We start from the raw sequence: 13,004 nt of genomic DNA, 5'->3' as shown, positions 1-13,004 counted from the left end.
CATAATGCCCTCAGATTTGTATTCAACTGATGTACTTTGCTGATTGCTGCTCTGCAATGATTGGACAGGGTAAATGTTGAATCAGTTACTGCTCGCAATATCTTTTGTCCATTTCCTTAGCCAGTTTAACCCAATTTATGAAGAAAACATATTCCACATGTCTTCCAATATGTAACACCTTGCATTTATCTGTGTTGAATTCTATTTGCCATAGTTTTGTTTACTTGAAAATGTTGTCTCGGTCCTTCTGTAACCTCCTTGGTTACTTCATCAGACTCAACTGCCCCACCTAATTTCATATGATCTGCAAAGTGACCAGTTTGTGAATCTAGTTGGTTTATATAAATTCGAGCCAGTGGCGAGGTCTCCTCAAGGATCCCTGGGCCAATCCACTCTGTATTTCTCTGCAGCCCAACATTACTGTCCTAATTACATTTTTTTTCAGTTACAGTCTGCTCTTGTTATTTCAAAATCATTTTTTATGCACAGAGAAAATTAGAATTATCCAGTAATTTAAATTAAAACAACTTAATTAAAATAGCATTTACCTTTTCTGTGCTCAAAAAATTCAAATAAAAGGATAATTTGAAATAATTGACTTTGAAATCTATGTAGCATTGCTGGGGGAAATTATGTCCCCCCCTCCTCTTGACTGCACCCAGAAGTAGTTCTAGCGAGGCGTCATTAAACCTGGGTGCTGCCCTTACTCTTATGTCCACCATCCATCCAATTTCCATTTGTCCGCTGTCCCTTTAAATATAGTTGAGATTGCGTCATGCGGTTGCTGCACAGCCTAGAGACACAGGGCCCAAGTTTCCACATGATTTGCGCCTGATTTTTAGGAGCAACTGGTGGAAAACGGACTATCTTAGAAATTGCAATTCTCCACTTTTTTTTTCTGCAGTTCTAGTCAGGTAGAACAGTTCTACTTTGGAACAGAATTTTTTCTTCAAAAGGGGGCGTGTCCGGCCACTGACGCCTGATTTGAAAGTTTCCACAGTGAAAACGTACTCCAAACTAAAGTAGAATGGAGCCAGTGAAGATTTTTGTAGAACTGAAAAAACCTGTTCTACACATTAAAAAATCAGGCGCAGGTTACAAATTAGGCGCCCAGAACGAGGTGGGGGGGGGGAAGGGAACTCATTAAATTCTACAATCAATCCTTATTTATATTTCTACAAATATTATACAAATAAATCCAACCTGAATAAACATTTATAAGCCAAGAAAAGATTAAATAAACCATCTTCCTACCTGTGTGAAAGTGCTTCAGCCAGGGAGAATTCTGCAGCCGTTCGTGCCGCTGAGCGGGAGGGGGGGGGGGTGAGAAAGCCGTTCATGCCGCTGAGCGGGGGGGAGGGAGGGAGGGAGGGAAGGAAGGAGAGAGAGAGAGACACACAGACGAGAGAGAGAGACACAGACAGAGAGACACAGGCGGGGTGGGGGAGCAGGAGTTGGCCGTGGGAGGAGCCTTATTCACGCAGCCCCAGTGAGGCCATTCAGCCAGGGCTAGGGTCTGCGTGCTTCGGGCCCCTCCCACACAGTTTGGCGCCTGGAGCTACTGCACTTGGCGTGCCCACTGTAGCGCACATGTGCAGAGGTCCCGTCACTGTTTTCAGCGCAGGGACCTGGCTCCGCCCCCCCACAGCTCGTGCTGGCTGCGCCGAGGGCCAGAGGACCTGCAAGTAGGTGGAGAATACCGAGGATTTTTTTAGGCGCGAAAAACGGGCGCTCAGCTCGGAGGGGCGTCCGTTTTTTTTTCTTGGAAACTTGGGCCCATAATTTCAAAGTTTGGAGATAGCACAGAACTTGGGCTGATAAGTGGCAAGTAACATCCGTGAAACACAGGTGCCTGGCAATGACTATCTCCAACAAGCGAGAGTCTAACCACCGCCCCATGACATTCAATGGCATTACCATCGTCTCATCCCCCACCATCAACATCCTGGGGGTCACCATTGACCAGAAACTTGACTGGACCACATAAATACTGCGGCTACAAAAGCAGGTCAGAGGCTGGCTATTCTGCGGCGAGTGTCCACCTCCTGACTGACCAAAGCCTTTCCACCATCTCCAAAACACAAGTCAGGAGTGTGATGGAATACTGCCGACTTGCCTGGGTGAGTGCAGCTCAAAAAGCTTGACACCATCCAGGCAAAGCAGCCCGTTTGATTGGCACACCATCCACCCTTAAACATTCATTCCCTGCACCACCTGCACGCCGTGGCTGATGCACCATGTAGTATGTACCATGTACAAGATGCACTGCAGCAACTCGCCAAGGCTTGTTCAGCAGCATCTCCCAAACCCGCGACCTCTACCACCTAGAAGGACAAGGGCAACAGGCGCATGGGAACACCTGCAAGTTCCTCTCCAAGTTACACACCATCTTGACATGGAAATATATCACCGTTCTATCATCGTTGCTGGGTTAATATCCTGGAACTCCCTCCCTAACCGCACTGGGAGTATCTTCACCACAAGGACTGCATTGATTTAAGAAGGCAGCTCATCACCACCACCTTAAGGGCAATTAGGGATGGCCAATAAATGTAGTAAAAGTGATGAATAGTAGCAGGCATCACGAGGACATAGACAAAGTGGTGAAATGGGCAGCCACATGGCAGATGTAATTTAATTCAGAGAAGTGTAGTGATGGATTTTGATCAGAAGATCGAGGCGAGGCAATATAAATTAAATGGTATCATTTTAAAGGGGGTGCAAAAACAGAAATGCTTGGAGATTCACATCATTGGCAGTGGAAGGCAAGTTGATAAAGTTGCATGAGACAGAGTACAAAAGCAAGGAAATTATGCTAAACCTTTATAAATCGCGGGTTAGGCCTCAACTGGAATAATATGTCCAATTCTGGGCATCACACTTTTTAGAAAGGATGTCCAGGCCTTGGAGAAGGGTGTAAAGGAAATGTACTAGAATGGTACCAGGGTTGAGTGCCTTCAGTTATGTAGAGAAACTCAAGAAGCTGGGATTGTTCTTCTTAGAGCAGAGAATGTTACAGGGAGATTTAGTCGAGGTGTTTAAAATGTATTAAGAGCTATGATAGAGTAGATAGGGAGAAACTGTTTCCAGCAGCAGGAGGGTCGATAACCAGAGAACACAGATTTAAGATAAGTGGCTAAAGAATACTAGCCAAAATGACAAACCTGTAATAATTAGTGCTTCATCTCAATGCAAATATATTGCTCACAATACAGAATTTCTAAATTGTACTGCTGGGTGTTTTTAACAGTTCAAGTAGACCAAAAAATGGAAAATTTCAGGTGTCCACTGTTGTGCTTCACTAAAATCTTTTTTGACAATAATGGCACCTTTTTCAGACTTGCAACTTGTTGTATATTAAGCACATTTGTACTATCTACTTCAATAAGTTCAGATAGTAAAAGCTTTTACAGATATATAAAACGAAAAAGAGTGACGAAAGTAAATGTTGGTCCCTTAGAAGATGAGAAGGGGGATTTAATAATGGGAAATGTGGAAATGGCTGAGACCTGAAACAATTATTTTGCTTCGGTCTTTACAGTGGAAGACACAAAAACCATGCCAAAAATTACTGGTCACGGGAATGTGGGAAGGGAGGACCTTGAGACAATCGCTATCACTAGGGGGGTAGTGCTGGACAAGCTAATGGGACTCAAGGTAGACAAGTCCCCTGGTCCTGATGAAATGCATCCCAGGGTATTAAATGAGATGGCGGAAGTTATAGCAGATGCATTCGTTAGAATCTACCAAAATTCTCTGGACTCTCGGGAGGTACCAGCGAATTGAAAAGCAGCTAATGTAATGCCTCTGTTTAAAAAAAGAGGGCAGACAAAAGGCAGGTAATTATCGGCCGGTTAGTTTAACATCTGTAGTGGGGAAAATGCTTGAAGCTATCATTAAGGAAGAAATAGCGGGACATCTAGATAGGAATAGTGCAATAAAGCAGACGCAGCATGGATTCATGAAGGGGAAATCATGTTTAACTAATTTACTAGAATTCTTTGAGGATATAACGAGCATGGTGGATAGAGGTGTACCGATGGATGTGGTGTATTTAGATTTCCAAAAGGCATTCGATAAGATGCCACACAAAAGGTTACTGCAGAAGATGGAGGTACGCGGAGTCAGAGGAAATGTATTGGCATGGATAGAGAATTGGCTGGCGAACAGAAAGCAGAGAGTCGGGATAAATTTGCAGATGACACTAAGATTAGTGGGAAAGCGGGTTGTGTAGAGGACACAGAGGCTGCAAAGAGATTTGGATAGGTTAAGCGAATGGGCGAAGGTTTGGCAGATGGAATACAATGTCGGAAAGTGTGAGGTCATCCACCTTGGGGGAAAAAAAACAATAAAAGGGAATATTATTTGAATGGGGAGAAATTACAACATGCTGAGGTGCAGAGGGACCTGGGGGTCCTTGTGCATGAATCCCAAAAAGTTAGTTTGCAGATGCAGCAGGTAATCAGGAAGGTGAATGGAATGTTGGCCTTCATTGCGAGAGGGATGGAGTACAAAAGCAGGGAGGTCCTGCTGCAACTGTATAGGGTATTGGTAAGGCTGCACCTGGAGTACTGCGTGCAGTTTTGGTCACCTTACTTAAGGAAGGATATACTGGCTTTGGAAGGGATACAGAGACGATTCACTAGGCTGCTTCCGGAGATGAGGGGGTTACCTTATGATGACAGATTGAGTAGACTGGGTCTTTACTCGTTGGAGTTCAGAAGGATGAGGGTGATCTTATAGAAACATTTAAAATCATGAAAGGGATAGTCAAGATAGAGGCAGAGAGGTTGTTTCCACTGGTAGGGGAGGCTAGAACTAGGGGGCACAGCCTCAAAATACGGGGGAGCCAATTTAAAACCGAGTTGAGAAGGAATTTCTTCTCCCAGCGGGTTGTGGATCTGTGGAATTCTCTGCCCAAGGAAGCAGTTGAGGCTAGCTCATTGAATGTATTCAAGTCACAGATAGATAGATTTTTAACCAATAAGGGAATTAAGGGTTACGGGGAGAGGGCAGGTAAGTGGAGCTGAGTCCACGGCCTGATCAGCCATGATATTGAATGGCGGAGCAGGCTCGAGGGGCTAGATGGCCTAGTCCTGTTCCTAATTCTTATGTTCTTATGTTCTAACAATTTGCATGTGGTATTATGCAACACCAATAACCCACAATTCTGTCGATGGTTAATGGTTTTTATTAATGGGTAAAGTTATTGGGGCCGAAACTGGTCAAACACATGTTCCGCCCATTTTTCGGCAGTCCACGGCGGTGCATCATATTTTACCGCCCAGTTCCGCTGGGGCTGGATGGGCGGGAATTTCATTGAACTTTTCTCGGCGGTAAGCTGAGTGTAGTGCAGCTCGCTGGTGGTGTGCGGCAGAGAGGCCTTTTGACTTTGGACTCTTCGGCTCCCGAGTTGGGTGCACGCTGCTGTGAAGCTCCGCCCGACGAAAGGCAGAGACTGCCGGCCTGAGAGCGCTGTGGGGTGGCGGGGGAGAAACTGAGAGAACGCTGGGAGGATGGCGACGGAGAGATCGCGAGGGGGTGCGGGAAGAGAGATTGCTGGGGGGGGGGGGGGGGGGAGAGGAAGGAGAGAGATTGCTGGCGGGGGAAGAGAAGAGGGGGAGGAGAGATCGCTGGGGAGGGCGGGGGTGGGGGAGAGAGGGGGAGGAGAGATTGCTGGGGGCGGGTGGGGAGAGATTGCTGTGGGGGGTGGGGGGAGGATGAAAGAGTGCTGGGGGGGGGGGGGAAGGGAGCGCTGTGGGAGCAGAGGGAGGGAATGCTGTTGGCGGGGGGGTAAGGGAAGGGAGGGAGGCAGCGCTGTTGGGAGGGGGGGGAAGGGGATGCTGTTGGCGGGAGAAGGGGGCACTGTTTGGGGGGTGGCAGTGGGGGAGGGAAGAGAAATCACTGTTGGGGTGGGGAGGGAGGGGACAGAGATCGCTGTTGGGGGGGGGGGTGGGTGGGGGGAAGGGAAGGGACAGAGATCGCTGTGGGGGGGAGGGGACAGAGATTGCTGTGGGGTGGGGGGGTGGGAAGAGAGATCGGTATGGGGTCGGGGGGGAGGGGAGAGATATCGCTGTGGGGTGGGGGATGGTGAAGAGAGATCGCTGTGGGGGGGAGGGGGAGAAGAAAGATCGCTCTGGGGTATGGAAGAGATGGGCGGGCTGAGAGACGCATGAAATTTTTATTATAGTTAATTAATAAAGGAGTAAATAAGGCTTTATTAGAACATTTATATTATTACTAACACTCGAATATACTACAATTCATTTAAAAATACATCAAACTATGGAAAACTATAAATATTTTTTAAAACGGTCAGCTCTGTGTACATACCGCCCACTTAAGATCAACTTAAAAGCACCTTCTCCAGGACGGTATGCATTTTTGGGTGGTATGTTGGCGGGCGGTGTGCATACCGCCTGGCAGTATGTCACTGATGAATTTTCCGCCAGGCGGTATGTCGGTGGTATGTAGATGTTTTTTAACCAATTTTATATTTTCGGGCAGTAGTGGGCGATGTGTCCACCAATTTCGGGCCCATTGTATTTTTAGTCCAATATTCTTTAAGCTGCGCTTGGAATTGTGATATAGGTTTTTTATATACTAATTGTTCCACTCCAATTTTCTGAAACAGGAAAATGACATCTTCTTGGGCTGGGAGAAAGGAACCACCAAGAAATGGGGAAAAGGAAAAAAGAAGTGTTCAGATCTGAGTCTTGAGGAAATGAAGAAACAGGCTGCTGTTCAGTGTCTGCGTTCTGCCTCTGATGAAGTAAGTAGCATTGCAAATATGAATTAAACTTATAAAAATTGTGAGAAAAACTGCTAATTGGGGTTCTATCCTTTTGTGCTTTTTCCACTGCTTATAAATTTCTATAAGAGCGTAAGTTTATTAAGTTAATGTCAGCACAGCTAGAACTATAACCTCAAAATTTGCTACCTTAACCTGAAGCAGTGTATATTTTTGTACTCTGGTGATGCTAGTGGGGGCCACTTCACCAGGTATTAAGGCCCCACGTTTCCACATGATTTGCGCCTGATTTTTAGGAGCAACTGGTGGAGAACGGACTATCTTAGAAATCGCAATTCTCCACATTTTTTTTTCTGCAGTTCTAGTCAGGTAGAACAGTTCTACTTTGGAACAGAATTTTTTCTTCAAAAGGGGGCGTGTCCGGCCACTGACGCCTGATTTCAAAGTTTCCATAGTGAAAACGTACTCCAAACTAACTTAGAATGGAGCAAGTGAAGATTTTTGTAGAACTGAAAAAACCTTGTCTACACACATGAAAAAATCAGGCGCAGGTTACAAATTAGGTGTCCAGAACGAGGAGTGGGGGGGGAAGGGAAGTCATTAAATTCTATAATAAATCCTTATTTATACTTGTACAAATATTATACAAATAAATCCAACCTGAATAAAAATTTATAAGCCAAGAAAAGATTAAATAAACCATCTTTCTACCTGTGTGAAAGTGCTTCAGCCAGGGAGAATGCTGCAGGAAAACATAGAAAACATAGAAATTAGGTGCAGGAGCAGGCCATTCGGTCCTTCGAGCCTGCACCGCCATTCAATAAGATCATGGCTGATCATTCAACCTCAGTACCCCTTTCCTGCTTTCTCTCCATACCCCTTGATCCGTTTGGCCGTAATGGCCATATATAACTCCCTTTTGAATATATCTAACGAACTGACTTCAACAACTTTCTGCAGTCGAGAATTCCACAGGTTAACCACTCTCTGAGTGAAGAAGTTTCTCCTCACCTCGGTCCTAAATGGCTTACCTCTTATTCTTCGACTGTGACCCCTGGTTCTGGAACTCCCCAGCGACGGGAACATTCTTCCTGCCTCTAACCTGTCCAATCCTGTCAGAATTTTATGTTTTTATGAGATCCCCTCTTATTTTTCTAAACTCCAGTGGATACAAGCCCAGTTGATCCAGTCTCTCCTCATATGTCAGTCCTGCCATCCTGGGAATCAATCTGGTGAACCTTCGCTGTACTCCCTCAATAGCAAGAACGTCCTTCCTCAGATTAGGAGACCAAAACTGAACACAATATTCCAGGTGTGGCCTCACCAAGGCTCTGTACAACTGCAGTAAGACCTCCTTGCTCCTATACTCAAATCCTCTAGCTATGAAGGCCAACATGCCATTTGCCGCCTTCACCACCTGCTGTACCTGTATGCCAAACTTCAATGACTGATGTACCATGACACCCAGGTCTCGTTGTACCTCCCCATTTCCTAATCTGTCACCATTCAGATAATATTCTGTCTTCCTGTTTTTGCCACCAAAGTGGATAACCTCACATTTATCCACATTATACTACATCTGCCACGCATTTGCCCACTCACCTAACTTGTCCATGTCACCCTGCAGCCTCTTAGCATCCTCCTCACAGCTCACACCACCACATCTGCAAACTTGAAGATAGTACATTCAATTCCTTCATCTAAATCATTGATGTATATTGTAAATAGCTGGGGTCCCAGCACTGAACCCTGCGGCACCCCACTGGTCACTGCTTGCCATTCTGAAAAGAACCCGTTTATTCTGACTCTCTGCTTTCTGTCTGCCAACCAGTTCTCTATCAGTCAGTACATTACCCCCAATACCACGTGCTTTAATTTTGAACAAGTTGAGGCAGCCGTTCCCGCGGGGGAGGGGGGGAGGAGGCAGACGTTTGTTCCCGGGGGGGGGGGGGGGGTGGGGGAGGAGGAGAGAGGAGGCGAGGAGGCAGCCGTTTGTTCCCGGGGGGGGGGGGGGGGGGAGAAAGAGAGGAGGCAGCCGTTTGTTCCCGGGGGGGGGGGAAAGGCCGTCGGGAAACGACTGCCTCAACTTTCTGAGGCTTCCTGCAGCTTTCTCACTGCTGCAAGAAGCCTCTGTGCTGATGGCAATGTGCTTTTATTAAAAAATGTTTAAAAATTAAACAGCTACAAAGAACTACAAAAATGGCCGAGTGCCAATGTTTCCTTCACACTGCGCGTGCGCGAACGCTCCAACGCACACGCGCAGGGTTGCCGGCAGGAAAAAAACTAATTTAAATGGTACCCGCCCCCTCCCACTTACAAAATCGGCGCGAGTGCTAGGCTCGTCCCCTGGGCGCCGCGCCAAGCAGACATGGAGCTGCAGGGCGCTCCAGAATCGCGCTTTTTTTTTTTTCCAGCGCCGTTTTCGGCGTGAAAAATGGGCGCCCAGCTCGGAGGGGCGCCCGTTTTATAGCGTGTGGAAACTTGGGGCCTAAGAGTCAACCATAAAAGTCTGGTTGGAAGACATCAATGATCCAATTAGGTCTTTATGACATCATCATCATTATTATCATCATAGGCAGTCCCTCGACATCAAGGAAGACTTGCTTCCACTCCAAAAATGAGTTCTCAAGTGACTGTACAATCCAATACGGAAATTATAGTCTCTGTCACAGGTGGGACAGACAGATGTTGAAGGAAAGGTTGGGTGGGGAGTAGTCCAGTTTGCCACACGCTCCTTCCACTGCCTGTGCTTGTTCTCCATGTACTGTCAGCGATGAGACTTGAGGTGCTTAGCGCCCTCCCGGATGCTCTTTCTCCACTTAGAGCGGTCTTAGGCCAGGGACTCCCAGGTGCCGATGGGGATGTTGCACTTTATCAAGGAGGCTTTGAGGGTGCCCTTGAAACGTTTCCTCTGCCCACCTGGGGCTCGCCTGCCATGTGTCTATCCTCTCAATGGATTTTCAGGATCTTGCGGAGGCAGCATTGGTGGTATTTCTCCAGCGCTTTGAGGCACCTACTGTATATGGTCCACGTCTCTGAGCCATATAGGAGGGTGGGTAACACTACAGCCCTCTAGACCATAAGCTTGGTGCCAGATTTGAGGTCCTGGTCTTCGAACACACTCTCTTCCTCAGGCGACCGAAGGCTGCAATGGCGCACTGGAGGCGGTATTAGATCTCGTCGGCGATATCTGCCTTTGTTGATAGTAGGCTCCCGAGGTATGGAAAATGGTCCACGTTGTTCAAGGCCGCGCCATGGATTTTGATGATGGTGGGGTGGGGCAGTGCTGTGTGGTGGGCCAGGTTGATGGAGGACCTTTGTCTTCGATGTTTAGTGTAAGGCCCATGCTTTCGTACGCTTCGGTGAAGGTGTTGACGATGTTTTGGAGTTCAGCCTCTGAATGTGCTCCACCTGATCCCCGACGGCGGTGAGCCTCCGACCACAGGTTTGGGTCCTACCTTGTCTCTCCGCCCTCGCGCGTGGGCCTTCCTCCCTCCGGTAATGTCCGCGCCTTCCTCCGGCGACGTCCGGGCCTCCCCCCACCGGCCGCTGGCCCTACTCAACTGCGGAGCCTCTGTCGAGCACGTGGTATGCACAATGGCCGTGGCCACTCTGATCTCAGTGACCTCTCCTCCTTCCATGAAGTGGACCTCTGGCCATCTCGATGCCTGCCCTCAGTCAGGAGTTGAAGCCTGTGAAACCTCAAATCTCTCACCCCCACTTTCCACGCCTCTTTATGACAATCCAGCAGCTAGCCCACAAATTACCAAATTTATTGAGTTCAGTTTCACAACTTGCCATGCCAGTCTGTGTTGCCAATCCAGTTGTACAACCCCATGTGTATTTGCTATGCTTTTTACTACTTATTGAGCAACCTTGCAAAAGCTTTCATTCTACTACCTGTAGTATAAATTTTACTTCACGGCTTTTTCTATTTTTGAAATGTGTTTGATGCAGAAATTGTTCATTTTCTACCATTAAGCTTTTGACGCAAGTGATAGAAAACATGTTAATTCGGTGTAATCTTGTGGAAATGAATGATACATTACATATCATAAATATGAGGTTTCTAGGAATTAGTTTGGTATTACTTTTGCCATGCTTGTTTGAATAACTGCAGATTTGTATTAACTTGGTTCTTGGTTATTTTCTGCTTTTCAGTTATATAATTTGATATATAAATATACAAACATAAACTGTATTGAAGCTTTATGAAACATTTAAAGTTCTGATGCATGCTTTTTGTTTGAAATTTTTTGCATTCTTTTATTGTATTTTACTCTTGTAATTTTCATCACATTATCTGTGGAAAACCACAGAGGTAAGCTTGGGTGGCAAGCGGGGAGTAGCCTGAAAGTGGGATTTGTGTGGGATGGAAAGGTAATTTGAGCAATGTCCCAATGTTGTGATCCCACCAATGTTGATCTTTTGACTGGTTGCTTAACAGGGGCATGATGTTTTCATAATCGCAGCAGCTCAAGAACCATTACGTTCCAGAGTATGTGATCATCTCCATCTATACTTGTCTTATTGTGATCATAATCCAATATTATATGTCGTCCTTTTGAATTCATCAACAAAATATTAACTTGGAATTGTGTTACATTTTTCCATTATTAAGTGGCTGGGGCGGGGGAGGTGATATTTTGATCTCCAGTTTTGATTTAATCTGATTTTTAATGGTTTTCTTCTGTCCTGTGCTTCTATGTCCACAGTTCAAATGAATTAGCCAGTTTGTGTCAGTAGGGCTCATTTGTCTATAATAAAAAAAACAAAAATACTGGAAATACTCAGCAGGTCAGGCAGCCTCCATGGAAAGGGAAAGAGTTACCGTTTCAGGTCGATGACCTTTCATCAGAACTGAGTTTCTCTGCTTCTCTTTCCATGGATGGAGCCCGACCGGCTGAGTATTTCCAGCATTTTCTGGTTTTATTTCAGATTTCCAGCATCTGCAGTATTTTACTTTTGTTTTCTCTGTTGGCTGCTTCCAGCACAGAATGGCACTCACAAGAAGTGCTGGCTCGGAGTTTGTGGGTCGCAGTGCTTGATTTTAAATCCATTAATTAAAGTGAATGGAAAATGTGACATTGCATTTCGGCAATTTTCCAGCCAGCATTCCCTACAGCTGCCTGGAATGCCTGACCTTAAAATTACCACTTGTGTTGCTTCTAAATATTTTTAAGGTTTTCTCCAAACCCCTCTTTTTGAATGTTGTATTGCCCAAAATTAAATGCAGTTCTTCAAGTGTGGCCATACCGATTTGGTCTGTACAAGGTTGGAATAACTCGTCCAATGTCTGTAAAATGCATTCTGACACTTAATTAGCGCTGTTGTTAACAGCTTCATGTTGTTTGGTTGTTTTCAGTGAATAGCTAGCCAATAATAAGCACATGGATTCTTTCCTTTTGCTGAAAAATACTTCTTGCATGCTTCTGTTCCCATCTCTTTCTGTTCCATCTCTCACGTTTCCTCGTATTCCCCTACCTCTCTCTCGCGCTCGCCGCTCATACTCCCATATCTCCCCATCTCTCTCGATCGTCCCACCCATCTCATGCGCTCTCCATCGCCTGTTAATCCTTAAATAATCTATCTTTCTTAATTCATTTCACGAGCAAAGCTACAACAGGTCTAATAGAAATTCTTGAGTGCCATGCAATAAAAGCAAAATTTGACAATCACTGGCCTGATGATGCATTGTACATAACTGCATAAACCCCCAATTATTATAGAACAATGTATCCTTCAACTCGCTGTTAGCCACGCCATGGACAATCTGCTAATTTTATTATTAAAATGACTGGTCTACCTCTGCTATGTGTTTTTATTACTGGTAGCTGACTGAGCATGTGAATAATTAAAACTGCCTGCTTAGATCGATTGAAAATATGTTTCGGTGTAGAGTTCACTCAAGTGCTTAAAGTATACGGTTTAGAGAAATCAGAATGGCGTTTCAACATCTCAGCTTTGGACAATGTGGACCATTTCCCATACCTCAGGAGCCTCTTATCAACAAGAGCAGACATTGATGACGAGATTCAACACCGCCTCCAGTGTACCAGTGCAGCCTTCGGCCGCCTGAGGAAGAGTGTTCGAAGACCAGGCCCTCAAATCTGCCACCAAGCTCATGGTCTACAGGGCTGTAGTAATACCCGCCCTCCTGTATATGGCTGAGACATGGACCATGTACAGTAGACACCAAGTCACTGGAGAAATACCACCAACGATGTCTCCGCAAGATCCTACAAATCCACTG

General features: G+C 45.9%; 1 protein-coding gene across 6 annotated transcripts in view; it reads left to right on the top strand.

The window, feature by feature from the left end:
• The window catches only part of kiaa0232 (KIAA0232 ortholog), a 131,804-nt gene that overhangs the window by 69,836 nt on the left and 48,964 nt on the right, over nt 1-13,004 (top strand). For 5 of the 6 annotated variants that reach the window (XM_070872262.1, XM_070872264.1, XM_070872259.1 and 2 more), the window contains 2 exons: nt 6,635-6,772; nt 11,199-11,249. In XM_070872262.1, coding sequence (XP_070728363.1) covers nt 6,635-6,772; nt 11,199-11,249 — 189 coding nt within the window. The remainder of the gene's footprint in view (nt 1-6,634; nt 6,773-11,198; nt 11,250-13,004) is intronic. The other variant, XM_070872265.1, reaches the window with a different exon arrangement.

Source organism: Pristiophorus japonicus, chromosome 2 (assembly GCF_044704955.1).
Source record: "Pristiophorus japonicus isolate sPriJap1 chromosome 2, sPriJap1.hap1, whole genome shotgun sequence".
Taxonomy (NCBI): Eukaryota; Metazoa; Chordata; class Chondrichthyes; family Pristiophoridae; genus Pristiophorus; species Pristiophorus japonicus.
Note: the sequence above shows the minus strand (reverse complement) of the source record. Positions and strands in the feature narration are given on the sequence as shown.